At 38.2% G+C, this 25,835-nt stretch overlaps 1 protein-coding gene across 3 annotated transcripts in view; it reads right to left on the bottom strand.

Annotated features, from left to right (window-relative positions):
• Positions 1-25,835, bottom strand: part of Gsk3b (glycogen synthase kinase 3 beta) — a 153,979-nt gene that overhangs the window by 98,265 nt on the left and 29,879 nt on the right. For 2 of the 3 annotated variants that reach the window (XM_031363852.1, XM_031363851.1), the window contains exon 2: positions 5,274-5,467. In XM_031363852.1, the coding sequence (XP_031219712.1) occupies positions 5,274-5,467 (194 nt within the window). Of the gene's footprint in view, positions 1-5,273; positions 5,468-6,287; positions 6,408-25,835 lie in introns of those variants that run through there. The other variant, XM_031363854.1, reaches the window with a different exon arrangement.

The raw sequence follows: 25,835 nt of genomic DNA, 5'->3' as shown, positions 1-25,835 counted from the left end.
CCCCTTTGGAATGCTAATGCATATTCTGTGCTGTTGCATATTGGAAGTTGTGGTTTGCTTTCCATTTTGATTTTACAGAGGACTATACAGTTAAGAGATCACCACAAGGCTCAAAAGATTCTTTGAACTTTGGACTTTTAAACACACTATTGATACTGTGACAGACTATGTGGACTTTTGAAGTTGAACTGAATGCATTTTTGGGATCAGGGAGTTGAATGTGGTACTTTAAATAATAGAGAACTTCATAGACTCATGTTTTAAATACTAAGTCAGCAGAGAGTGACTATTTGGAAGGATTATGAAGATTAGGGGGTGTGGCCTTATTGGAGGAAGTATGTCACTGGGGTTGGGTTTTGAGGTTTCAAAAGTCTAAACCAGAACTAGTAGCTCTCTTTATCTTCCTGTTGCCTACAGATCCTGATGTAGAACTCTTACCTACTTCTCTACCACAATGTCTGCCTGTGTGTAGCTAGGTTCCCCACCATGAAGATAATTAGTTAAACCTCTGAGACTGTAAGCAAACCCCCAATTAAATGCTTTCTAAGAGGTCTTTTGGTCACTATGTTTCTTCACAGCAAAAGAACAGTGACTAAAGCAGTTTGTATGTGTTTTACTGGGAATTTTTACATTCATATCCATCTTACATATGAGAAAAATTGGCTTATAGTCTTCTTTTTCTGTTGGACCTTTATCTGGTACCAAAGTAATACTGACTTTGTAAAAAGAATTTGGAACTATTTCTTCCTTTTCTACTTTATGGATAATTTGAGTAACACTGGCATTAGTTTGTCTTCTTTGCAGGTCCTGGCAGAGTTCTACACTGAAACCATCTGGCCTGATCTCCTATTGAAGAGTTTTATTGCTTCTAGCTCACTGATTGTTTGGGGCTGTTAGAATCATACTTCACTTTGATTTAATTTTGTAGGTCATCTAGAAAGCTATCCATTTCTTTTATATTCATTCATTCTGTTTAATAGGATATAGAGTTTTAAAATGTCCTTATAATTCTCCAAATTTCCTCAGCATCTCTGATGTTTTCATCTCATGTCAGCCTTGGTTCTGATTATCTCTTCCCATATACTGTTCTGGGGTGTTATTTGTTCTGCCAAGGCCTTCAGATGTAATGATGTTATTAATTTGAGATCTCTGTTTTTGATGTAGGCACTGAGAGCTGTAAATGTTCTTCTTGGGACTGCCTTCATTGTGTTCCATAGATCTTAGTGTGTTATGGTCTCATTTTCACTCAATCCTTAGAATTTTTTATTTCTTTCTTGATTTCTTCTTTGATTCAATTATCATTCAGTAGTTTCAGAATACTTATATCTACTGTTTTTTTTAGTTCCATTTGCTTAGAATACTTTTTTCTATCTTTTTACCCTTAAGTGGTGTCAGCTGTTGATAATGATGTTTATTGGGGGGGGCATCAAAAGTATTATATTTTCTAATCTAATTTGCTAGTCTGTGTCATTTTATTGGGGAGACTAATATTAGTCCACTAATATTAAGGTTTATTATTGGAAGATGTTATTAATTCCTATCATTTTGTTGATTCTGTGTTGCTTTCTCTTGGTATTAGCTGTCCTGGCACTATTTCTTTACTCCTTGTGTCCTCGAGTGTATTTACTTTTCTCTTCAGATATAAGTATTCTTATTTCCTCCAGCATCCTCTGTAGAGCTGGCTTAGTAGTCATAAAGTCCTTTAATCATGAAAAAACGTTTCTCCTTCAAACTTAGTGGATAGTTTTGTTGGGTATAATATGTTTGGTTTGATGATTGTGTTCTTCAAAGTTTGGAATACATCTCTCCCAAGACCTTCTGGCTTTAAGTGATTCTGTCCAAAGTATCAGGTGTTATTTTGATGGTCCTGCTTTTTGTTGCTTGATCTTATTGTGTTAATCTTTCAATATCATTCATTCTGTGTTTTTAATGCTTTACCTATGGCTTGATGAATCTGTTTTCTATTCCTGTCTACTTAGTATTCTGTAGGTCTCTTTTACCTCAGATGTATATCTCTTTAGACTTTACTTCTGATTTTATTATGTCTTCACTATGGTATTTTTCTAAATCTAAAGTACTTTGCTAGTTACATTTTTTTTTCCTTCAAATCACCTTTCTTCTATCAGTATAGCCATATACAATGTGTAGGGGAGATCCTACAAAGTCCATCCCTCAGCTCTTCAGTTTTCTTACACGTATCTTTTAGTTTCCAGTTAATAAACATAAGTTTCTATGGTCAATGAATACTTCTATATAGGACATGAAGACTATTTGTTTATTAATTGGAACAGCAAATAGATTTTTTTTTTGGTATGACTGAAACTGCCTGAAAATGAGATCATCATATTTGTACATTTTTAAAGAGTAGAAGAGAAGCCAAAAATGTGAGCAGCAGCATGTAGTAATTCAAATCCCTAAGCATACTAGATATTATCTCTCCTCATATTTCAAGTATGTTTTATATATATAGGCATACATATTCACAATAAAATAGTACTGAGTTCACTATTTTCCCATTATCCTAACCACAGAGAAACCAAAGACTTGAAACCTATGACTTAGTGCAAAGGGGAACTAAAATTAATAGCTAATGAAACTAAGATCACTAATTTAAAATGTAGTTTACTGGTACTTAAGTTGTACTAAAAATTACTTTTCAGGACTGTCTTAAAATTAAAGAACTCGCACATCAATCAGGTAGCTAGCTCAAGTTATCCCCAACACCACAGACATTCCCTATCAAACACCAATTTTAATTAAGTAATGCGTCATGGTACAATGGGAGGGATGGGGAAAGGCAAACATTCAGATTTCAGGGTAATTATTATTAAAGTAGAGATTGTTATAGCAGAAATTACTTTAAAAGATCCACTGATGACTACAATGGGAATAATTATTCTTGTTTTTCTTTTTCTCAGTCTTATTACCTCTCATTTTTACAATAAAACAAACTGCTTTCTCAATACCACTAGTAGCATAAGCTAGTTTCTTTGTCTGTCTGTCTATGTAAATCCCTCATGTTAAATGACTTAAATTGTAAGCAAAATTATTATTTTTATGATATATAAAAATAAATTGATCACAGAACAAATGTTATTAGGGCCTCAACTATCTGTATAGTTAAGGAGAACAACAGAGTAAAATTCCATAAAGGAAGGGTGAGTTAGTAGAAAGCTGAACAGTGCAGCCTATCACTTTTAAGAATGTGGGTGATAAAAGTATGTAACAAAACCAATAAAATACACAGTCATAAACTTATTCTTCCAATATTTAATCCTAATTAAAAATTCCAAAAGAAGAAAGAGCTTAGCCATAGTCCCTACAATGTGCTGATTTTGTCAAGAAGTACCAAGTACTTCAGTAGGCACCCCTAAATCCCGAGTGTCATTATCCTCCAACCAACCTGGCTCTAGAAAGTCATTTTTTATATATAAGCAAAAAGGCTAGACTATTAGACTGTACAGGGATCAGCCAGGCTTTATGAAATATCTAGGACCTTCCTTAAGCTGCTAAATTCCTAGCATGAAGCAGCTGCGTGGCAGGGTGGCACAACAGTATCAGCTTTCTAAATTAAGGTCTATTTAGAACATTTACTAATCTGTAGAGTGAGGTATCATTTCTCACCTAACAGATTAGTAAAAATCAAAAGTAAAGGAAATGTGTATTAGCACAATCCTCATGAGGTAGAATTTAGCACAAACCAGGTATATTTTGAACGAGCAGCCTAACTATCCAGACATAGAACCTCCTCTAATACAGAAGGAGATCCGCACAATGCTACTGACACCACTTCGATTTCAGATTGCCACGTAACAAAAGTACACCTTAAATACCCATAAACTATCAAGACTTAATTAGCTAAGCAATAGTAAAAACTCCTGGAGAAAGGTTGCTTCTAATGTACTATCATCTTTATTTAGACCTCTCAGACACAATTTTTAAAAAAAGAACAAGAATCAGATCAGCTGCCAACATTTAAAGATTGCTGTAGGAGTCTTGGTCATTGGGATAATACAAAAATTTGTTTAAAAGGAAAAATGTGCATTCATTATCTGTAGTTGCTATGGTGAATTATAAAATAAAAGGTAATCCATTATAATAACTTTAATAAATTGTAATAAAACTATTACCAGGGACTAGGGAGGTGGCACAGTACATAAAGAAGCTTCCCAGGAAATGTGTTATCGAAATTCCATCCTAGGAACCCACAAGCTGGCAAGAGAGAACCTACTCTCACAACTTGTTCTTTGACTCTCATGTACCACAGCACATGTATGCCCTCACAATAAGTAAATGTAATTAAAAATTTAAAGCTCACCCAAATTCTTTCTTTAAATACTAAATAAAATTACTAGTTTTTTTTTAAATCTCATAAGGTTAGTATAATTTTACTAAACATCTCCAGATAAGTTTAGAAAGTCTATTACTATCTACATTTAAAAAAAAAAATTATAAAATTTTATCTTTAAAAATTCAATGGAGCACCAGAAAGTGGTTTTTAATTCCAGCAACGGGGAGGCAGAGGCAAACAGATCTCTATGAATTCAAGGCCGGCCTCGTCTACAAAGCAAGTTCCAGAACAGCAAGGGTTACAGAGAGAAACCTTGTGTTGAAAAACCAAAAATCCATGGAGCCAATAAGATAGCTCAGCAGGTGAAGGTGCCTGCTGCCAAGCCTAACAATCTCAGGTCTCACACAGTGGGAAGAACAGAGTCCTACAATTTGCCCTCTAATCTCCACATTTTCACCCAACATAAGTAAAAATGTCTCCCCTCAACCCTATACACACAACTCAAATAAATAAGTGTAATAAAAAAAAATGAAGTCAATGCAATGGGAGAGAAATACGCAAGCTAAATGGTGATGTATACTTTTTTCTCCAAACCAACTGGTAACTTTTATATAATTTCACTCCCAATCAGGCAGTTGTCTGTTGAAGATGAGAGATTTAACAAGAAAGTAAAACAAGAAACAGTTACAAACCATACTGCTGGTTCTCATCATGTAGATAGTATAGTAAATGACAAACAAATCAGTGAAAAATGAATCCAATCCAATAAATCAGCCTGAAGGGGCTGAGCCACAGGAGGATCATGAATTTCAGAGAAAGTCTGTACTATATAACACAGGAAGGGAGAGGAAGGGACAGATAGAGAGGAGTAGGGGAGGGGATGAGAGAGGAAGAAGGGGAGGGATATGGCCCAGAAGTTAAGAGTAATAAATTTTTTTTAAAAATATACAGCAATGAAGATGCACAAAGTATTGCATCTTACCTTAAATCGCTTGTCCTGCAGAACTTTCTTGATGGCAACCAGTTCTCCTGAATCACAAAGTTTGGCTTGATATACAACACCAAACGACCCATTTCCAATCACTTTAGTGTCTGTATAACTGACTTCCTGTGGCCTGTCAGGACCTTGTCCAGGAGTTGCCACCACTGTGGTCACCTTGCTGCCATCTTTATCTCCTACAAGAAGAGAGATTTAAAACAAAAATGAGAACTGTACAGAAGTATACAAACAAACAAACTCAAAAAAACAAAACAAAAAAGACCCTGTCAACACATACAAAGTAAATATGTTCTTTACTTAAATACTTATCAACTTAGCATGTAAAATAGTTTTCAATTACAAGCAATTTAACCCATCATTTATTTAGTCGGTCTGCTTCATTTAAATACATAACATCATTTGCTGAAAACAACTGCCTACAATGTAAATACATTGTTGTCATAGTACAAATGGTGTTGGGAAGAAGAGGTTTGGAGGAAGAGTGAATAACAGAAGACAAACAGGGAGGGGAGACAAGATTAAAATGTGTGTGAATGAAACTGTGGAAGAATAAGCAATGTTTAAATACTACTAATGGGAAGCCAGCTGTCATGGCTTGTGCCTGCAATCAAGGCAAGGCTAATTACCACTCTGGGTACATACTGAAAGGCTATAAATGCAATGAAATTAAGGTTACCCCAAGTCAAGTGGACTCCTTGTGACTTCTGTCTAACTGGTCTTTAAGCCCATTTACTTAAAAGCAAATAAATATAGCTAAAAACATATAAGTAGACCAACTTCATCCTGACCATTCTGACCTTTGGAAAATAAGGCCTTTAGTTTCTGCTTTTCTTTATCTTATTCTCTTAAGTGCAGATAATAATACCTTTGAGAATATAGTCACATGAGGAAAAGAACTTTATTTTAGGGATAACATAAAACAAAGCACAATAAACCCCATTCTGAATTGAACCCGTGTGTGTGGCTTACCGCCACACCTTCATCTCATTTACAGACCTTTCCTTACCTTTTTCCGTTGCCTCATCCTTAGTGGCAATCCAAAAGGAGCCCTTGAAAGCTCAGGACCAACTTTCCCATCTGACTAGATGTCCACAATAGGCTCTGAACTCCAAACTTTCCTAGGCCACAGGTGGTTCTTAAGGGCTTTAAACTGTTCTTTTAGTGACTTCACAATACACCTAAGTTCCAGAAACTAGAATCACCTAGAAACGACAACCATGACCCGCCTCTGCTCTCTTTCCTAACAAATCTAACACCAAACCAATACAAAATATAAACATATATGTATATAATTTAAGTTCTTTGGCCTCATTGAATGATCTTTGTCTCTATTTTTCTTCCATTGTGTGGCTTTTACTTTTAAGATGCTAAATAAACTCATACAAATCTAATGAAGAAATGACTCTCTTAGGCATTTTCCCAAATACCAGTTGCTTAATAAATGAGTACTTGAAAGCATACATATGCATGTCCATTTAACACAGACAAAGTTAATATGCAATGACTGAGGTCAACCTTTCCTTGTGATATCCTTCATATCAGATACTAAACAATGACTGAAGTTTATGAGTGGTTTCTAAAGATAGGTGATTTACAGGTAGTCTGCATTACAATTTTAGTTTCAAGGTAAAACACTCAAAAATAGATTACTTAATGCAAATTTCAAATTAGCATAGCATCATTTATTGAAAGACACATCAACACCACACTTTTTATTTAAGCACTACTATGTTTTGCATGGATACACACTGCAACAGAAACCAACACCTGTATTGCAGGCCTCAGAGCTCTTATATGTGCACTTATGCCATAACTTCTAGTAAAATAACCCAGATGTTTTCTAAAACTTACCATGTTCTATCTTCAAAATTTTGACTGCTTATCTTAATTATAATTTTTCAATTGGCTGTAAATTCTATCTTCTCTACTGTCAAAAAAAATTCTTAGTTTTCTTGTCTTTTTCTTTTTCTCTGTTTGGCTTTTAGTTTTTGAGACAGGGTCTCTCTATATTACCCTGACTATCTTGGAACTCACTATATATACAAAGCCAGCCTGGAATCCAGAGATCCACCTGCCTCTGCCTCAGTACTATACCCAGTTCATTTTTTAAAGATAGATTCACAGTCTTTTAAAATTAAACTCTAAATAAAGAGATGCAGGGCAATGAGATGTAGAAAAATTAAAATTTAAAGTATTAAATACATTTTATTATTCAGTTATTTAAAAAAATAAAAAATAAAAAACTGAAATGATTTCCTAAAGTGTTTTCTCCATAGTATGAAAGTCATTAATTAACTTTGGGTTAGTAATTCTATTAAACAAGTCTGCTTTCCAAATCTCACCTCTAATTCACAGAACAAAGCACTCCTACTTTAGAGCAGGTAACGTTATGAATGGTTCCTGAGCTCCCGAGGACAAAGAAAAAGTATGCCCTCCCACTGTATGAAGACATTTCAACACAGAAAACAGGAATCACGGGTTTGAATTGGTCCCTGTAAGTCACGCCTGGCACAATAGCATCCAGGATGACCTTTGCCATGCGCCTGCACGGGTGGGACTCCCAGAACCTCCTCTGTTTCAGGACACTGAGGACACACTACTGAAGACAACCAACACAACTCAGGGACTCTGCCCTTTTCCATTGCTAAGTCCTAAGCTTGGCAATGTGTAGTTATCCTAGCATCTTGACTGGCAAGTGGGAAAGGGAGAAATAAAGTAACTGCTAGAATATTAAGTAGAGTAGAAAAACTAAGTAGGCTTTATCTGTGCCTAGATTTGGGTATGGGTGCGGGGAGAGGTGAAGTGTGGATGTGGGGAGCAGGGTCTCACTGTGTAGATCTGGCTGGGATCCTTGAACTCCAAGACTCACCTGCCTCTACCCCAAGTGCTACATCACCACACCAAGATTCTTGACACCCCTCTCCTTTGAGCTTTGATTGCCTCAATGACCAATGCAGAAGATTTATTCTATTTTCTCTTAAGCACTTGGAGAAACTGCGGAGAACTCCTGTGAGTCATAGTTTCTGCTATCATGCTATGTCTGGAGTACTCAAGGAGCAATGGCTCTCAGGCTATATACAACTCAATAATCCTAGAACTTTTATTTCAAAATCATGAAGCTTTCCTGACTGCTTTATTTAAAGTTTAACTTCAAAAGAGTGTGGATCTGTCTTCAGAAATGAACCAGGCATGGTAGCACAAACACTTAATCCCAACATTCAGGAGGCAGAGACAGGTGGATTTCTGTGAGTTTAAGGCCAGCCTGGTCCACAAATTGTGTCCAGGGCAGCCAGGGCTATTACACAGAGAAACCTTGTCTTGAAAAATAAAAAAATTTTAATAAGAAAGTGACAAACAAAAATTTCAAAGACTACGACTCTGTGACATCCAAATAACTAGAGATTCACCACTAAAAGTTAGATTACTTTGTACTATATTAGAATACCATTGACATACAAAACCCAAAATCTTCATGAAAAACTAAAAATCATAATACATCTGTCACATTAGAAAAAGAGATAAACCACTCTGTCTAATACTGAAATATCTTAGAATATATGGCATAACAGTTCTCACCCTAGTTATATGACACAAACCATTAAAATAAAATTGGTCTTTAAAAACTGTCACCATCTCTCCAGTAGAACAGCAGAGCAGTGGCAATTAGGTAGCATAGCTCCAAGCTCTCTTGCTGACCAGAGACTCCTGTAACTCTGGATCAATTCTAATCTGGTCACATGGTACACACTTCCTGCTATAATTACAGCAATGAAAAGGTGTATCTCCCTACTTTTTACCACAGTAGAGAAATCCAAAATATAGCAATCATAATAAATCCCTCATGAAAATAATGGGAAGAACTTATGCAACATAACAACCACATTCCAGCCATCAAGATGGCTCAGCAGGTAATGTGCCTCCTGTGCAAGGAAAGAGCCCATTGGGGTCCTCTGGCCTCCACAGGACCACAATGGAACGCATGATGCTCACACCCATCACACATCACACACACAATAATACATAAAAAACAAAGACTATGTTTCATTAGAGGCTGTTAAATATAAAAAACAAATGTGGAACGAGCATCCAAAAACTCAAAAGCCCACCTCAAGAGTAAGAATTTAAGAGAAAGTCATTTAATTTTATATGAAACTATACAAATTAGTAAATCTTAATGCATACTCTTGCTTATTTAGCAAAGCCATTAATTTGATGTTTTTTCCTTCTTTAATTTTTTTTTTTTTTAATTTCATCTGCATTGGTGTTTTGCCTGCATGAAAGTCTGTCTGAGGGTGTCAGATTCCCAGGAACTGGAGTTACAGACAGTTGTGAGCTGCCACTTGAGTCCTACGGATTGAACCTGGGTCTTCTGAAAGAGCAGCCAGTGCACTTAACCTCTGAGCCATCTCTCCAGCCCTTCTTTTTATTTTCTTCCCCTTAAAGATTCAGAGCTGAGAAAAAGCAACAAGTGAAACATCTAACTAACAGGGTTTTAGACTGTTGGTTACTAAGTCCCACACCCACGAGAATGACCCTGAAACCATCCAGTGCTGCTCCAGTGACCTGAAGCGGGCAGTGGAGTTGGCAACAGCTACACGTGTAAAACTGTCCCTCTGCCTCAAGACCATGGTCTCCATGTATGGCACACACTGACAGGAGTGCAACATGCAATCTGGGTCTGCCAAGAGGCTGCCAAGCTTCCACTGTGTAGAGAATAACCCTACCTATCATTTCTTAATCACAAAGGAAAATAACAGTAATTTTCAACTAAGGATTATGGTTTTCAGAAAAGGAAACACCAGCTGCTGTCAATTTTCAGGTTAAAAAAAAAAAATGAGCTCTATCTGAACTGCCTAAAGAACAGCTATTAAAGCAAGACACTCTCCCAAAGTAGATAAATTTGCTTAGATATGTTGCTGAACAACATAAGGAAAATCAAGAACTACAGATTCAGAACGAGACAAATTCACAGTGAGATTCAACTCTTCTTGGGGGACTTTGTCTACACCATAGTGCCACTGACACTGGGGCAAATGAAGCTGAAGAAGAAAGAAAAGGAATGCCAGGAAATTAGATAAAGTAGTTAATCGTAATGGGAAGCAGCTCAGTCCAGGGCAATTTCTACATAAACCTTTATTAAAAAAATGTTTTTCACCTAATCCCATGAAAAGCATTAGGTAAACTAACCAATCAAAAAGAGTAAACTGATTCTGTGTTTCTGAAAGGGTTGGCCCGTGCTGCACCATGCTGCACCATGCTCATTTAAACACACAACAGGAGCATCTGCTACAACACAAACTGTCGACCAAGGAATACTGCCTGGAACACCCTGATTCAGGGTTAAGACTACTGCACATTATGAACTACAGTGTTTTTAACATACATGAGTAGATATAAGTTTTCTGCTCTTACAGAAAATGGTTTAATTAGAGAAAACAAAGACTTTTCATACTTTTCTACCACCATTCCTCGATGTGTAACAAATTATATATCTCCAAATTGTTACTATATTAGAATGTTTTATTTTTAAAATTGCTGTTGAAACTGGAGAGATGGCACAGCAGTTTAGACAATTGTTGCTCTTTCAGAGGACCATGATTTAAGTCCCAGAACCCACACAGTTACCAACTTTAACTCCAGTTCCAAGGGATCCAATACCCACACTCTATATATGTCATGGCATACATGCATGCAGAAAAACACACACATACATATATATACATATATATGTATAAGTATATACATATATAATATATAAATATATATAAATGTATATAAAATAAAGTAAATACATAATTTTTTTTTCAAAACTGCAATCTTAAAACCAGATGATTTTAGAAATACATGATTCAGAATCCCATGATTCACAACCCCGCTCCCAGCTGAAGTTATTGTAAGAGTCACAGCCCAGGAGCTTGCACAGAGAAACACGCAAGCGTGCTTGTGCCCAGGCATGTGTTCTAGGATTCCACGTTTGGGGAACGAGGCTACCTGCGGTGGGTGGGTCGGTTCACCTCACTTAACAGAATCCCCACAGACTTATCCAAAGGCTCATCTCTCAGATAATACTAACGTCTGTCAAGCTGTTAATACTACTGTCAACACACTTCTGCCATGCTATACTATGTATTTATGCAAAGCAGTATTCTCAGCATTGATCATTATATAATCAAGATATTAATCAACTATGATAATTCTGAAGCAGGGGATCAGTGGTACTGTGCTTACTTCACATGGAATTTTGAAGATACTCTGTATCATGTAGAATCAAATTATTTACCAATTTAATTATTTTTGTAAAAATAAACATCTATGTCATTAGTACACAAACTTGATTTTGTCTTTAGTAAGTGGGAAAATTAAATCTATAATGAATTTTCTGAAATATATTTGACTTATTAGCAGTAAATGTACACTGAATTATGTATATTTGTTTTAGAATTTTAGATTTGTTATTGTTTTAGAATGCCACTATGTTCTCAGTGGGGGGGGTGGGGTGGTTACTCTCCCAGCACTGTGGGATCCTGCGGATGAACTCACATCACAAGGCTTGTACAGTGAATAGCCTTACCCACTCAGCAATCTTGCTGGCACTGTACACCTATTTTAGATATTGATATACTGGGAGTTGCACAGATTTGTTTCAAACAAAAAGGAATCACAAGAAAAGGTTTACGAAGCCCTGAGACCCTGCAATCATTACAACCTAGGTCAGGCAGGGAATACACTTTCCTTGGTGGCCTACCAGGACTGCTGTGACTGACCCAAAAAGGACAATAACATAACTGGCATAAACCCTCATTTGTATGAAGGAGGTTCACTTTTTAAGCCAACTTATTAACACTCCTGTGTTGCTTCCCCTAGTGCTCCAACATTAGGCACAATAAAAAGATTTTCCTGAGTGGGCCTTTCTTGCCTGCTTCTAGCAGAGCAGACTGCACTGGAAGCAGCAAGAGGCCAGCCAGTGGTGTGACAGGACAGTGGTCACAGAGTGGGGGCAATAAGAAGTGCAGCAGTATAATGCACCACAGAGAGTGCAGAGTTTCCAACTGAAAACTGCAGAGGACATGGATCTACTAGCTGAACTGCAGAGCTAAAGAAATGCTGCCCCTGCCTTGACAAGCAGCAGAGGCATGGAGCTGCCCAGCAGTGATCAGAGAGCAGAGTGTCAGCTAAGCAGCCAACCGCAGAGCTTCCAGAGCACTCAGGTGGCCAGGTGTCCTTAGTTACAGAAGACTAGGAAACAGGTTACAGCCAACAGCAACAGAAGCAGCAACTGGGGGTGGGGTGTGGAAGATGGGGGGGGTGGCTAACTAACCTCCCAAGCAGTGGCAGTCAAAGCAGCAGCGACAAAGCAAGCTGTAACTGTAGGTGCTGTGAAGAGCTGAGAAACCCAAAACTTAGGTACATAAGCTGCAGGGGCAACTGCCAGGAAAGGCTGGGGAATTCTTAAGGAACTATAACTGTTCCAGTAAATAGGCCTACACAGGAGCTACAAAACAAAAGGTGCTACCCACTTGTCTTAGTCAGGGCTTGTATTCCTACACAAAACATCATGACCAAGAAACAAGTTGGGGAGGAAAGGGTTTAATTCAGCTTTATACTTCCACAATGCTGTTCATCACCAAAGGAAGTCAGGATTGGAACTCACACAGGGCAGGCACTTGGAGGCAGAAGCTGATGCAGAGGCCATGGAGGAATGCTGCTTACTAACTAGATTCCCCTGCCTTGCTCAGCTTGCTTTCCTATAGAACCCAGGACTACCTGCCCAGGGCGGGCACCACCCACAATGGGCTGGGCCTTCCCCACTTGATCACCAATTGAGAAAATGCCTTATAGCTGGATCTCATGGAGGCATTTCCTCAAGAGAGGCTCCTTTCTCTGTGTTAATTCCAGTTGTGTCAAGCTGACACACAAAACCAGCCAATGCCTACTGCCACTGCTGTCAAACACTAAGACACCGAGAGGGAGGGAAGGAGGGAAGGAGGGAAGGAGTGAAGGAGGGAAGGAGAGAAGGAGAGAAGGAGAGAAGGAGGGAAGGAGGGGAGGAGGGGAGGAGGGGAGGAGGGGATGAGGGAAGGAGAGAAAGGGGAAGGGAAGTAAGGAAAGAGGCCAAGACCAGTACTTAAGAGTTTCTCCTTGCCTGCCCACTTTTCCACCCACCCTGGGTAACTAAGCCCAGGTTTTGAAGCATCCAATCTACTGCTGTATATCTGTAATACAGAAGGGTGCTTCAGAGGATTCTCCTGAGGAATGCTATAATACTCACTAGGTAGTTTGGCTTTTTTAATGGCACACTATATACTGGGTGCTCAATAAATCATCCTCTGAATTCTGACTTACTGAGCAGAAAAAGCAACATCCCCCGTCTACTTTGCTTCTACCTCTGACTGTGACCTACTGCGGCTCTTATCACAATGTTCTATACTTAGAAAAAGGATTGGTCCCTCGCTCAGCTAAGAGCTCTTAGGAAAACATAGGTTATCTTGATCATTTCCCTCCTGCTTATTATTAGCACTGGATTTAGCACAATCAAAGTGCTCAGCAAATGTTTGTGTCAGGATTAACGGAGGCTGTTCCAGCAGCAGCACTGCTACACTTTGAGGTCTGACAGACTCCATGCCACACGCCACACAAACAATGCTTTCACATCTTCCTATGCTTCCCACTGATCGGATCCAAATCCTAGGGTTAAAGCTCATACACGCCCTTAGAATGGCAAACTATGACTCAGGACTTACTGAAAACTTACTGTATGTGCCACATGTGGGCTACCAGAGTTCAGAAGAGCTGCTGTTTCCAAACTCTCTCCCCAATCATATGCTATGGGCTTTGTTATTAAGAGGACACATTGCTGTCCAGATCCAAAACCTAGCTATGTTCAGCAAAACTAAAAACTTCAAATGCTAAGTCTGGTGACAGAATCTACTAGCTACCCAAAATTTCACTTGGAAATAGCTATACTTGTTTTAAACTAGTTTTTTTTTTTAACTTTTATTGCATTATGATGAGAAAAGTTACTTAAACTAGTTTTAGTTAACATATTTCTATCTTCTTTTAAGTATAATTGTACTTTAAATCAAGCAATAATGTCAAAATAAAAATGAACCGCACTAACTTAATTCTGAACATAAATATTATTTTACTAATTATTTTAGCTATTTTTTCTAGCTTCCATGAACTAGAAGAGAGTCAAACCAAACGGGAAATGAAGAAATATTTGACTTGATCTAATCCCAAACTTGAAATAATTACAACACAGATTTTAGAAACCAGTATCTGGTATCTGATATCTGAAAGATCTGCATGGTGTGCCCAAGCTGCTTTGACTTTAGAACTTTGACATTTAAAATTTTGATATGCTTCCCAAATTGCACACCTAAGAAGCAAAAGTAGACAGTCAGTATTTTTTCCTTTAAAAAAGGCTAATTTTCCAGATTACCAATGTAGTAATACACCATACATAGAAGGAAAGAATTAATTATAAGTACTTACAGTAAAAAAAAAAAAAAAAAAAAAAAAAAAAAAAGCAAAAAATTACTTTAAGATCTATCTTGCCTAGCCACAAATCTAAAAGAAAGCCAGAAAAGGTTTTACAGAACTGGTGAGTCTAGTTCTAGCTCATCCTGAGTGCAGCATCAGAATTAACACTACATGTTTCACAATGGATTAGGTCTGTTAGGACTTATCACTCTGTCCTTTCATCACTAATACTGCCTGCCTTCTGACAACCCAGTGACACAGTATATAAGCTCTAGATCAATTCTGCTTTTCACCGAAATATGCACCAAAAATAAGCATGCTTCTTTCCCATAGCACATCACACAAGTTTATTAGATTCATCTTTACACGTTTTAAAGTGTAAAATTATTAATCTAAAAATTTCAGAGAAGTATCTGACACAGGGTCTGCATTCTCTAGAACCATTGTTTACTCCACGTTTCCCATGTTTTACTAATCACTACTTTAACAACTAAACTCCATTACTGGGAAGGCAACAATCATGTTCACCAGTCTGTCTAGAAATGACCCCATTTCACACCTACACACACAGCAGAATGTAAAGTAACTGTTCATACAACTATTTTTTAAAAATCTGCAGCTGCCAGTATCCTTTAGAAACTACACAGAGCTGAAAGTGACTGAAATAAATATACCAGACTTAAAAAGAGGTGGCAAATACACAACTAAACCATCTGACAATCTTTCCTAGGACCAATCAAGATCATCACACACCCGCATCAGGAGCAATGTTCATGTATGTCATAGTTTGCAAAGTGTGTTATCGTACATATCTATCATAAGCCAACCATAATCATAAAAGGGAGAAGGGGGTTAAAACTCAGAAATGAACTGGATTATATAGTAAGAACAGAAACTAAACCCTGATCATCCAATCCACAAGTAATATACACTGTTCAATGCACCTAAAGGTAGAAATAAACTGAGTCATGCATATTCCAAAATAAATCCAAGAAAACTCAGTCCAACAGAAGCACACATTTTGAGGAAAGTCTTCATACTAGAACATCTTTTAAAATACAACAGTGGCATTTTGCCTGATATAAAACTTCTTGATAGATTCACAACTTATCTAAAATGATTAAAAGGAGAGCCAGAAGTACCCCAAGTGAAAAACCAAATCAGAGACTTGAGAGCAGACATTTTAAAAAATTATCACGATACCAAGGAATAATCAACTGCTTACTACCAGCTGTTGCTCTTCAAAGACCAGAAGGAACAGAAATGGAAAACAGGGGAACATGATTTTCTATGAGTAAATAGAAGTATGAAGAACAGATCTCACAACACTTTTGATGTAAATATAATACTGCAATTTTTATAAGTTCAAAAGTACAAATTTGCTTTAAATAGATATTAAGTAGAATGCCTTTAGTTTATCAACTACTTTAATATCTTTGATGCCAGATTATTTAAATAAAAATGATAAGGAAGTACACTGTCCCCCAATTCCCATCTGAACAGACTCCAAACACTCAGCAGCACTTACTGAGCAATATCAGGACTGCCAGCCAGCCCAACACTTAGCACTGCCACATTCTTACATCTGTAGTCATTCACATATAAACTGTCCCCTTCCCGTAAGCTTGCCATGTCTTTACATCAGTGAAATCAATCCAGAAAATTTTTCAAACACACCTCGGGTTACTCTATCTTACAATGTTCTTTCAATCTTAGTGGGGGGGGGGGTCCTTCTTTCTTTTCCATACAAATTATTCTAAACCCCAAAATCTAAAACCAAGCTTAACCACAGGTAGTAAAAGCAAGTACAGGACTTCACTTCTGTCCCAGGAGCACACAAAACAATGTCCCACAGCTACTGTGAGTGTGCAGCAAGGCCGATCCATTCTCCCACAGCTCTCCACTTCCAGTGCCCCTCTTCCACTTGCTATTAGTCAATTCTTATTGTCACTGTGAATACACAATACTTATAGTAACCATTGTTCAGTCCTTTATAGGACAATCTAGGACAATACACCTAAGATACAAAAACTGGAATTTTAAAATTTCAAGAGTACTACCTAATAGCTTCATATATAAGTATGTAACTATGAAAAGTAACCAGATAACAAGAGCATAGTCATTAATTTCATGAGCACTTCCCACATTGCTCAGGGCAGCCTTCCTCCCAGAGCACCTCCCACATTGCTCAGGACAGCCTTCCTCCCAGAGCACCTCCCACATTGCTCAGGACAGCCTTCCTCCCAGAGCACCTCCCACATTGCTCAGGGCAGCCTTCCTCCCAGAGCACCTTCCACATTGCTCAGGACAGCCTTCCTCCCAGAGCACCTTCCACATTGCTGACTACATGAAATGTCAGAAACCAAAGAAACACAAAGACAGGAAACAATTCTATCCTTGGATGGTCCAAATGTTTCTAATTCTTCCCTTTTCAGATATTTTTGTCATTTCCAGTCAGATATTTCAATTGGACTTTAAGTCGATGAGAAGTGAAAAAGCTCCTACTTAAACACATCATTTGTAAAATCAGACAGTTTACCGAGCTACACTTAGAAAACAATGATAGTGAGTGAAATCAAAACACATATGCTGTTTTAATTTGTAAAAACCACACTGAAAAAGTAAAATCCATTTGTGTCGCCGCTCTGTTTCCTCCTGCAGCATCATGTTCCCTGAGAACTGTCTGTGACTTTACTCAGTCCAGTAACGAAAGTCAGCTTCTCAAGTAAGGCAGGAAAGGGAGGAAGAGCTTCCTACACTTCATTTCTTACCCCAGCCCCAACGCCCTATCCATCACCTGTAACACTACCAGCTTTCCAGGTTACTGATCTACACTGAGGGAAGAAACAGAACCAGCAATGAATGTACCCCTGATTCTAAAGCTGAAGCCATCTTGAAGACTTTTCTTTACCTCACCACTACACCTCAAAGGTACACAAGAGTGAATTAAAACAAGCCATATTCATAAAGGACAAAGACCCAGAATAAGGAAGTAAGGAACCAGGAAGAAGTCAATGGATAAAACAGCTCAGTTTAAACCATTAGAAAGTCTGGGGGTTTTGTTAAATAAGACACATACATACTACAGGGGGAAAAAAGATGTAAACATCAAACTAAATTGACCTCAGAGTACCCTGGTGCACACCTGTAGTCCAATGCTAGCTTTGGTTACATGGTGAGACTCTGTCTTTAAAGCAAACAAACAAACAAAAACCTACAGATGGAAGAAAATACAAATAGAGAAAAAACCCTTCCAACTTAGATTTAGACTTAAATGCTACAAGAGAACATAAGAACATGAAGTAAAGCATGAATCCATGGTAAACATGATAAAATAACAAGTAAAAACAGGAGATCCATTTTGGTCTCTGCATTGGACTGGTTTTTGTGGTTGTTGTTGTTGTTGTTTGTGTTTTGCTACAGTAACAAATTGCCACTAGCCAAGTGGCTTACAAAACAAAAATAATTCTCTTCCAGTGATGGAAACCTGAAATTCAAACTGGAAACACCAGCAAGCCTGCACCTCTCACAGGCCTGAGAATCCCTCCTGTTTCTCCTAGCTGGGAACAGAACCTGCCTTGTGCCCTGACATCTCTGTCAGTCCGCCTCCCTGGTTAAATCTCTCCTGTCTGTTCTCTTTCCTAAGGATATCTGTCCCAATGGATCATCTAAGATGGCCTTATTTCAAGATTCTTAAATTAACTGCAATCTACAAAAACTCATTTCACAGGTAAAGTACCATCCTAAGTTGCAGGAACTCGACATGAATACTGTTCTTGACTAAATATTTGAGCTCCCGTTACAAGTCATAGGTTGAAACTCTTAAGTCACTACAGGTTGATGTCAGGCTGTTGGGCCACTGATGGGTAATCAAATTTAGATGATGATATCATGAGATCTCTCTTTCTCTGCCATCTGAGAATACAGTGAGAGCTATCTACCCTCAAAGCAATAAGGTCAAAGAACCAAATCTAGGTCTAAGAATTTTCAGCCTCAGGGATGGGAGAAATGCCACCCTTCTCCAGCCATCCAGTCCACAGTGTTTTGCTTAAGCACTTTAACTTCCTTTCCAAAGGGGCATTTTTAGACTCCCAGTTCTCAACTATTCTTTAGCTAACAGAACAATCATAGAGTTAATAATTGAGAAACAACAAAGAACAGAAGAGACATGATCAGTGGAGGCAGAATGGATGGGAGAAAGGGAGTCACAGAAGGCAAGAGTTGGTGAGATTAAAGAATTCCTGGAGATAAACAGGGAAAACAAAGATGATTCAATGTTCCAGAAGTGAATTCTTATAAATGGCACACAACAATCCAATAATAAAAGCTTCTTGAAATTAAGAAAGCTGTATCTATAGACAGATTAGAAAAGAACAGGCTCAGAAAAATTAAAACTGGAGGCAGAAGAAGGAAGACTTTGAGTTCACATAACAGGTCTGTCTTTTTTTTTTCTTCTGTTTGTTTGTTTTAATAGTGAATTAAAAATTTTTAAAAAGAGATAAAGAAAGTGAAGTGTCTCAATTAAACTCAAGACCAAAAGTTATCTACCAAATGGACAATACCCAAATACACAAACCAATCACTTAAGATATACCTAAAGGCCAGGCAGTAAAGTACAGCTTTGTAAAACAACAGCCCAATACCCTGTACTGTTTTGCTTTGTTTTCTTGGGGCAAAGGAGAAAGGATTTGAGCTTTCAAGAGTTATAGTAAAGGAATGAGCAGCATGGACTTTAAATACTTCTGTGCCTGACTCCACAGAAGCTAGCAGAAGAGGGCTGTACCAGTTTTCTGTGGGCTGTGATTTAACAGCATGGTTTACCACAGCAACCTGCAGAAGAAAGGTTTACAGTGTTTATGGTAGCTGGACTTGTGGCAGCAAGTGGCAAGCATGGCAGCGGGGTCAGGAAGCTGAGAAATCACATCTTCTACTGCAGATATTATTTAGGGAGATCTAACTGGGAGCAGGATAAGGATATATAATCTCGAAGGGGCCCTGCAGTGACATACTTATTCATATTTTCCACAGGCTGCATCATCTAAACCCCTCCAACCAGTACCACAAACTGGAATCAAGCCTACAGGGGACATTTCATATTCAAACCACCACAAAGATTAATTTCAAACACTTGATTTTCAATATACTTTGACTTTCCAGTCATTAATAAGTTACAGGTCAAGCTGGGCGGTGGTGGCGCACGCCTTTAATCCCAGCACTTGGGAGGCAGAGGCAGGCGGATTTCTGAGTTCAAGGCCAGCCTGGTCTACAGAGTGAGTTCCAGGACAGCCAGGGCTATACAGAGAAACCCTGTCTCGAAAAACCAAAAAAAAAAAAAAAAAAAAAAAAAATAAGTTACAGGTCAAAAGGGAAAATAAATAATTTCAATCATTCCTCCCATCTCCAAATTGCCTTTGATATTTAATCTTGCAAATTAGCAAATACATATAGTTTCCAACTAACTGTCTTGGCTAGTTTTATGTCAACATGACACAAACTAGAGTAATCTGAAAGGAAGGACCTCAATTAAGAAAATGCCTCACTGTGGTCCAGCTGTAGAGCATTTTCTTAGTGATTGATGTGCAAGGGTTCAGCCCACTGTGTGTGGGGCCATCCTGGGCCGGTGGTCCTGGGTTTTGAAAGAAAGCAGAGTGAACGAGCCATGAGGAAGAGCAGAGGCCAGTAAGCAGCACTCCTCCATCAGCTCCTGTCCTCAACTTCCTGTCCTAACTTTATTCTATGAAAAACTATGGTGTGGAGGTGTAAGCCAAATAAATCCCCCCACCAAGTTATTTTAGTCATAGTGTTTCAGCTCAGCAAAAGTAGTTACCCAAGTAAGACACCAATTTAATAGTAGCTTTGGTTTAAAGATTTTCAACTTCAATATGGTGGGAAAGTGATATACATTCAATAAGCTACACTTTGGGCTAGCAACGTGTACTATCCCATCCTGTCCTGTACTCTTCCCACGGTGGCTTCTCAGTCACAAGGGTGAGCAAACACTGCTCTACAAAGGTCCATATTGCCAAGACTAAGGTAGGTTAAGTATACTGAATGCATTTTCAAAGCATTCAAGGTTTCAACAAGTGATACAGTAAAACTAGGCATCTTTAAGTGTTTTGGTACGTAAGGCAGTCAGGGATGTAAATCCTTTTACACTCCAGACAGACACTTCTGTCACTAAGCTTACAGAGTATACATAGCTCTCGAATGTAATTTTTTTTTAATCTCTTAAGATTATTTCCAAACCCCAGGGCAAATAATGCTAGATAAAACTTCACTAAATAAGAGGGAAGAAAACAAGTTAATGGCAGGGGTGGAACTTGTCATTTTAGTGAAACTAAATGAAAGAGAAACTTTTTGAAAACTACCTAAAGATGAACTAAAGCTAGCTGATCATCTCCTGTAGAGGACATCTCAACCTGTCAGGAGGACCTTACAAGGATCTGCAGTTGCAAGAGTGAAAATCCACACATAAATCAACCACTGTCAGGACAGATGAATAAATGCCATATCCTGCGTACATATGTTCATATTAACTTTGCATACTAGCTTCTCTTTCATAGGGCAGAAGGACTAGTAACAGTCAAGTCACACTCTTTGAGTCAATATTTCACTTTCTAGGTATGTGGCAAAAGAAAATTGTGTGTGTGATTTTAATGTGTAAGTATACATATATTAAAATAGCAATAAGCTAGAGCCAATCTAGAACAATACTTTTAAAAATATCATTAGGTAAACTATGATATGCTCACAGCAAACAGAATACTAACTAGCTATTAAAATAAACAGTGGGGGCAGGGATCGGGATGCAAAGTAAATTAATGGAAAAAAATTACAAATGCTACTTGCTATAAAAGACTTTTTGCAATACAAGATCACATGAAAAAGCAGGTTATAAAGTGCTATTTATTTGCTATGTGATCTCCATCAAAAAGCAAACAGAAATTGGCTCTGAATCATGAAAATAAAAGCAACTCTTTCCCTTTTTATAATTTCTGTATCACCTGTAACTGAGCAGGTACAACATTTAAAAAAAAATGTTTCAAGTTCTATAAGGACATTCCTTCTACAGTTTGTGTGGTTTTACTTTTTAGATTTATTTATGTGTATGAATACATGTATGCACACTGCATGTGTGTCTGGGGTTAGAAGAGGTAGCTAGATCCCCCACAAGTGGAGTTACAAATAGTTTTGAGATACCATGTGGGTCCTGAGAATTAAACTCAGGTCCTCTGCAAGAGCAACATGTGCACTAAACCACTGAGCCCTCTCTCCATCCCCTAAACATTTTGTTTGTTTGCGTCTTTGTTTCTTGTTTGCAGGAAGACAGGGGATAAGAGTAGGAGGACGGAAGGCATGAGAGGGGAACAGGGACAGACACCACAGGACAAGATGGGGGACGGGACACACAGGACCACAAGGAGACAGGGTCCCTCTACATAGTTTGGTTGTCTTTGAACTCACTATATAGATCAGATTGGCCTCAAACTCATACAGATCTGCCTGTCTCTGCCTCCTAAGTACTGAAATTAAAGGTGTGCATCATCATGCCAGCCAGAAGTATTCTTGATATTTCCTAACTTCTATTTTAGTTACAACATTACAATAGCTATTTCTCCTCCTCGACCCTCATTGCAGTGGTTTGTCTATGCTGGGCCCAGGGAATGGCACTATTAGAGGGTGTGGCCCTGTTGAAGAAGGTGTGTCACTGAGGGTGTGGGTTTTAAGACCCTCACCCTAGATGCCTGGAAGTCAGTATTCTGCTAACAGCCTTCAGATGAAGATGTAGAACTCTCAGCTCCTCCTGCACCATGCCTGTCTGGATGCTGCCATTCTCCTGCCTTGATGATAATGGACTGAACCTCTGAACCTGTAAACCAGCCCCAATTAAATGTTATCCTTATAAGAGTTGCCTTAGTCATGGTGTTCTTTTATTCATTCATCTGGGGGACAGGGTCTCACTATGTAGCTCTGGCTATCCTGGAACTACTATATCATGAATGAGGCTGGCCTCAAACTCACTGAGATCTACCTGAAATTAAATCCAAGCACAACTATAAAACAAATAGCTAGTTCTTAAATAATGTATTCTTAGTTGTAAAATTTATTATAGAGCATTACAAGGAGCTGAATTAAACAGCACACTCAGAGTCGAGGTTTATTATTTAAACACTGGTTTTTGTAGTCAGTTCAGAAAGAGTTGATACGCTGGTTAATCCCTGTCAACTTGACATAAACCTAGACATATCCAGGAAGAGGAGGCTCTTACTTGTCACCCTCAGACACTGCAGGCATTTTCTTATTTGCTGACTGAGTAAGAGGGCACCGACCCCTGTGAGTGGTGGCATCCTTGGACCTGAGCTGTATTAAAAACCAGGTGAGCAAGGCAGAGAAGCAAGCCAAGAAGCAGCACTCCTCCACGGTCTCTGCTCCTGTTCCTGCCTCCAGGTTCCTGCTCTAGCTTCCCTTGGCATATGCTATAACCTGCAGGAAGCCACAATGAACCCTTTCCTCAAGGTGGCTCTGCAGGCAAAGCTCTGTTGTGTAAGCCCAGTAAACCTGCTTCCTTCCCCAGAACCTGTGAAGTGGTGGGAGGAGAGAACTCACTTCTGCTCCTACTGTGTTGTTTTTGTCTTGGTTTGTTTTCTTCATGAAGGGATTATGCTTTTAAAAGTATAATCTATACAATGTGTACCTTACTGGTTCTCTTTAGTGAGTTAAAAATCTGAAAAGAGCAGTGGCTACAACTTAGCAAAGGTCTTATGAGGGGTGAAGGGACATAAGAGAGCTTGGAGCATAAAGGCACTTGCTGCCAAGCATACCCACCTAAATTCAATCCCTTGCACCCATGTGAAAGAGAAACTGCCTTGCCTGTTATCTTCTGAGTTCCCTGTGTGTACACACACGTGCTCATGTACCCATGCAAAAGACCAAAACCACAGCACATGCCAATGAACACCTCAAAGTCATTATCAGACACTTAAGTCCTTAAATTCAGAAATATAATCAATCTAAAACCCAAATTTGCTGTAATGAAAACTCAAAACTTTTGGTGACTCAGCAAGTGGTTTCTGTCAGGGCACTGAACACTGAGGACCTCAATATCCTGATTCCTATGGCTCTGCTCTAGTTATTAATCAACTCTATGAACCAAACAGCTTTTACTCAGGGTATTACCCCAAAGAACACTTAATCTATCCAGTCCTAACCTGAAAAACAGGTAAGCATTTCTAAATTATACTGGGAAGTGCTCCTCCATCAACTCAGGGATTAAAGATCTATCAAATGGTAATGGTGACAAAACAATAGGAAATATATTACATGCAACTTTAACTGTCAGTTGATGCTTACAGAAAGTGCCAAACACGTTGAATACAGTAACCCCAATTTCTTACTTTATATTCTTTAAATGTGATTACTCTAACCAGTCATTAAAAATGCCCTATTTAAATCTACTTCAGACACAAGGCATAACAAAATGATGAAAATACTCTAAATATGTTATTCTTGTTTAGACTGATATCTCTTTTTATTTCAGTTTTTAAGACTTATTTAGTTTACCTTATATGTGTATGTGTTTTGCTTGTATGCATGCACGTGCATGTGAGTGCCTGATGTCCATGAGCAAAAGTAGGGAGCTTGATCCCCTAGATTTGGAGTTATAAGCTACCATATGGGTGCTAGGAATCAAACTCGGGTCTTCTGCAGCAAGTGGTCTTAACTCTCAATCCTCCTACTAGCAACTTTAAAATATACTATGCAATAGTCAAATATTAATTGTGATAACTTTAGTTTTATTTGATTTAATTATCATAATTCATGCTTAAATATTCTACTAAGAGAACATTAAAAAGGGATGTCAAGGGATATGGATATATCTAGCATGTGCAATGGCCTAGACTTGATCCCCAGTATTGCAAAGGGAAAAAATAAGGGGCCATAAAGATGGCTCAGTGGTTAAGAGTGTGTGCTGCTCTTCCAAAGACCCAAGTTCAATTCCCAGCATCTATGTCAAGTGGCTCACAGCAACTTACAACTCCAGTCCTAGGGGATCTGATCTCTGCATGCACCTATGCACCTGCCTATATGTCCCACATAGACACATGTAAATTAATTAAGATAAATCTTTAAAAAGAAAAATTAAAAGGCATAATAATCTTTTTGAAAAATGACTTGAACTAGATAACCATGTGCAAAAAATGAATTTAAAATAACTTTATGCAAAAATTAAGTCAAAAGCACAAAACTCACAAAAATTAATTCATCACCTAAAAAATGTAAATCTATAGAATTTCTAAAGATAACAAGAATCTAAACGACCTTGAGAAAAATTCCTTAATATGCACACACTTAAATAGGCTATTAAGGCAAAACTGAGCTTCATTAAAATTAAAAATATCTTCTCTACAAAAAAAACGACTGGGAAAAAAATACTTGTAAAACTCATTATCTGATAAGAAACTTGTATGCAAATTGTACAAGAGTTCCTAAGACTTCAACAATGAGCACACAATGGTGGGCTGGAGAGATGGCTCAGTGGTTAAGAGTACTGGTTGCTCTTCCAGAGGACCTGGGTTCAATTCCCAGCACCACACTTAAAAATGTTCTATGGTCCATCCAAAATGGTGGTGGTGCAACCTTTAATCCCAGCACTTGGGAGGCAGAGGCAGGTGGATTTCTGAGTTCGAGGCCAGTCTGGTCTACAGAGTGAGTTCCAGGACAGCCAGGGCTACACAGAGAAACCCTGTCTCAAAAAAACAAAACAAAAAAAAAAACAAAACAAACAAACAAAAAAAAAACTAACATAATCAGTCACTAAAAGCATTCCTTCTGCAGCCAGTCTGATTTAAATTCTGCATGTAACTCTTACTAGCTATACCACGGCCAAGTTTACTTATTTCAATTCATTGTGCCTCAAGTCCCTCATCTGTACAAGAAGAATAATAGGCTCTTACCTTGGAGGATTGTTACAGATTAAATAAGTAAATGTATGCACTGTGCTTAGAAAGAGGAGTTGGCACATGGGGAACCTACATAAAGTACTTTATGCTGCTATGCCTC

Source organism: Mastomys coucha, unplaced genomic scaffold (assembly GCF_008632895.1).
Source record: "Mastomys coucha isolate ucsf_1 unplaced genomic scaffold, UCSF_Mcou_1 pScaffold12, whole genome shotgun sequence".
Lineage (NCBI taxonomy): Eukaryota > Metazoa > Chordata > Mammalia > Rodentia > Muridae > Mastomys > Mastomys coucha.
Note: the sequence above shows the minus strand (reverse complement) of the source record. Positions and strands in the feature narration are given on the sequence as shown.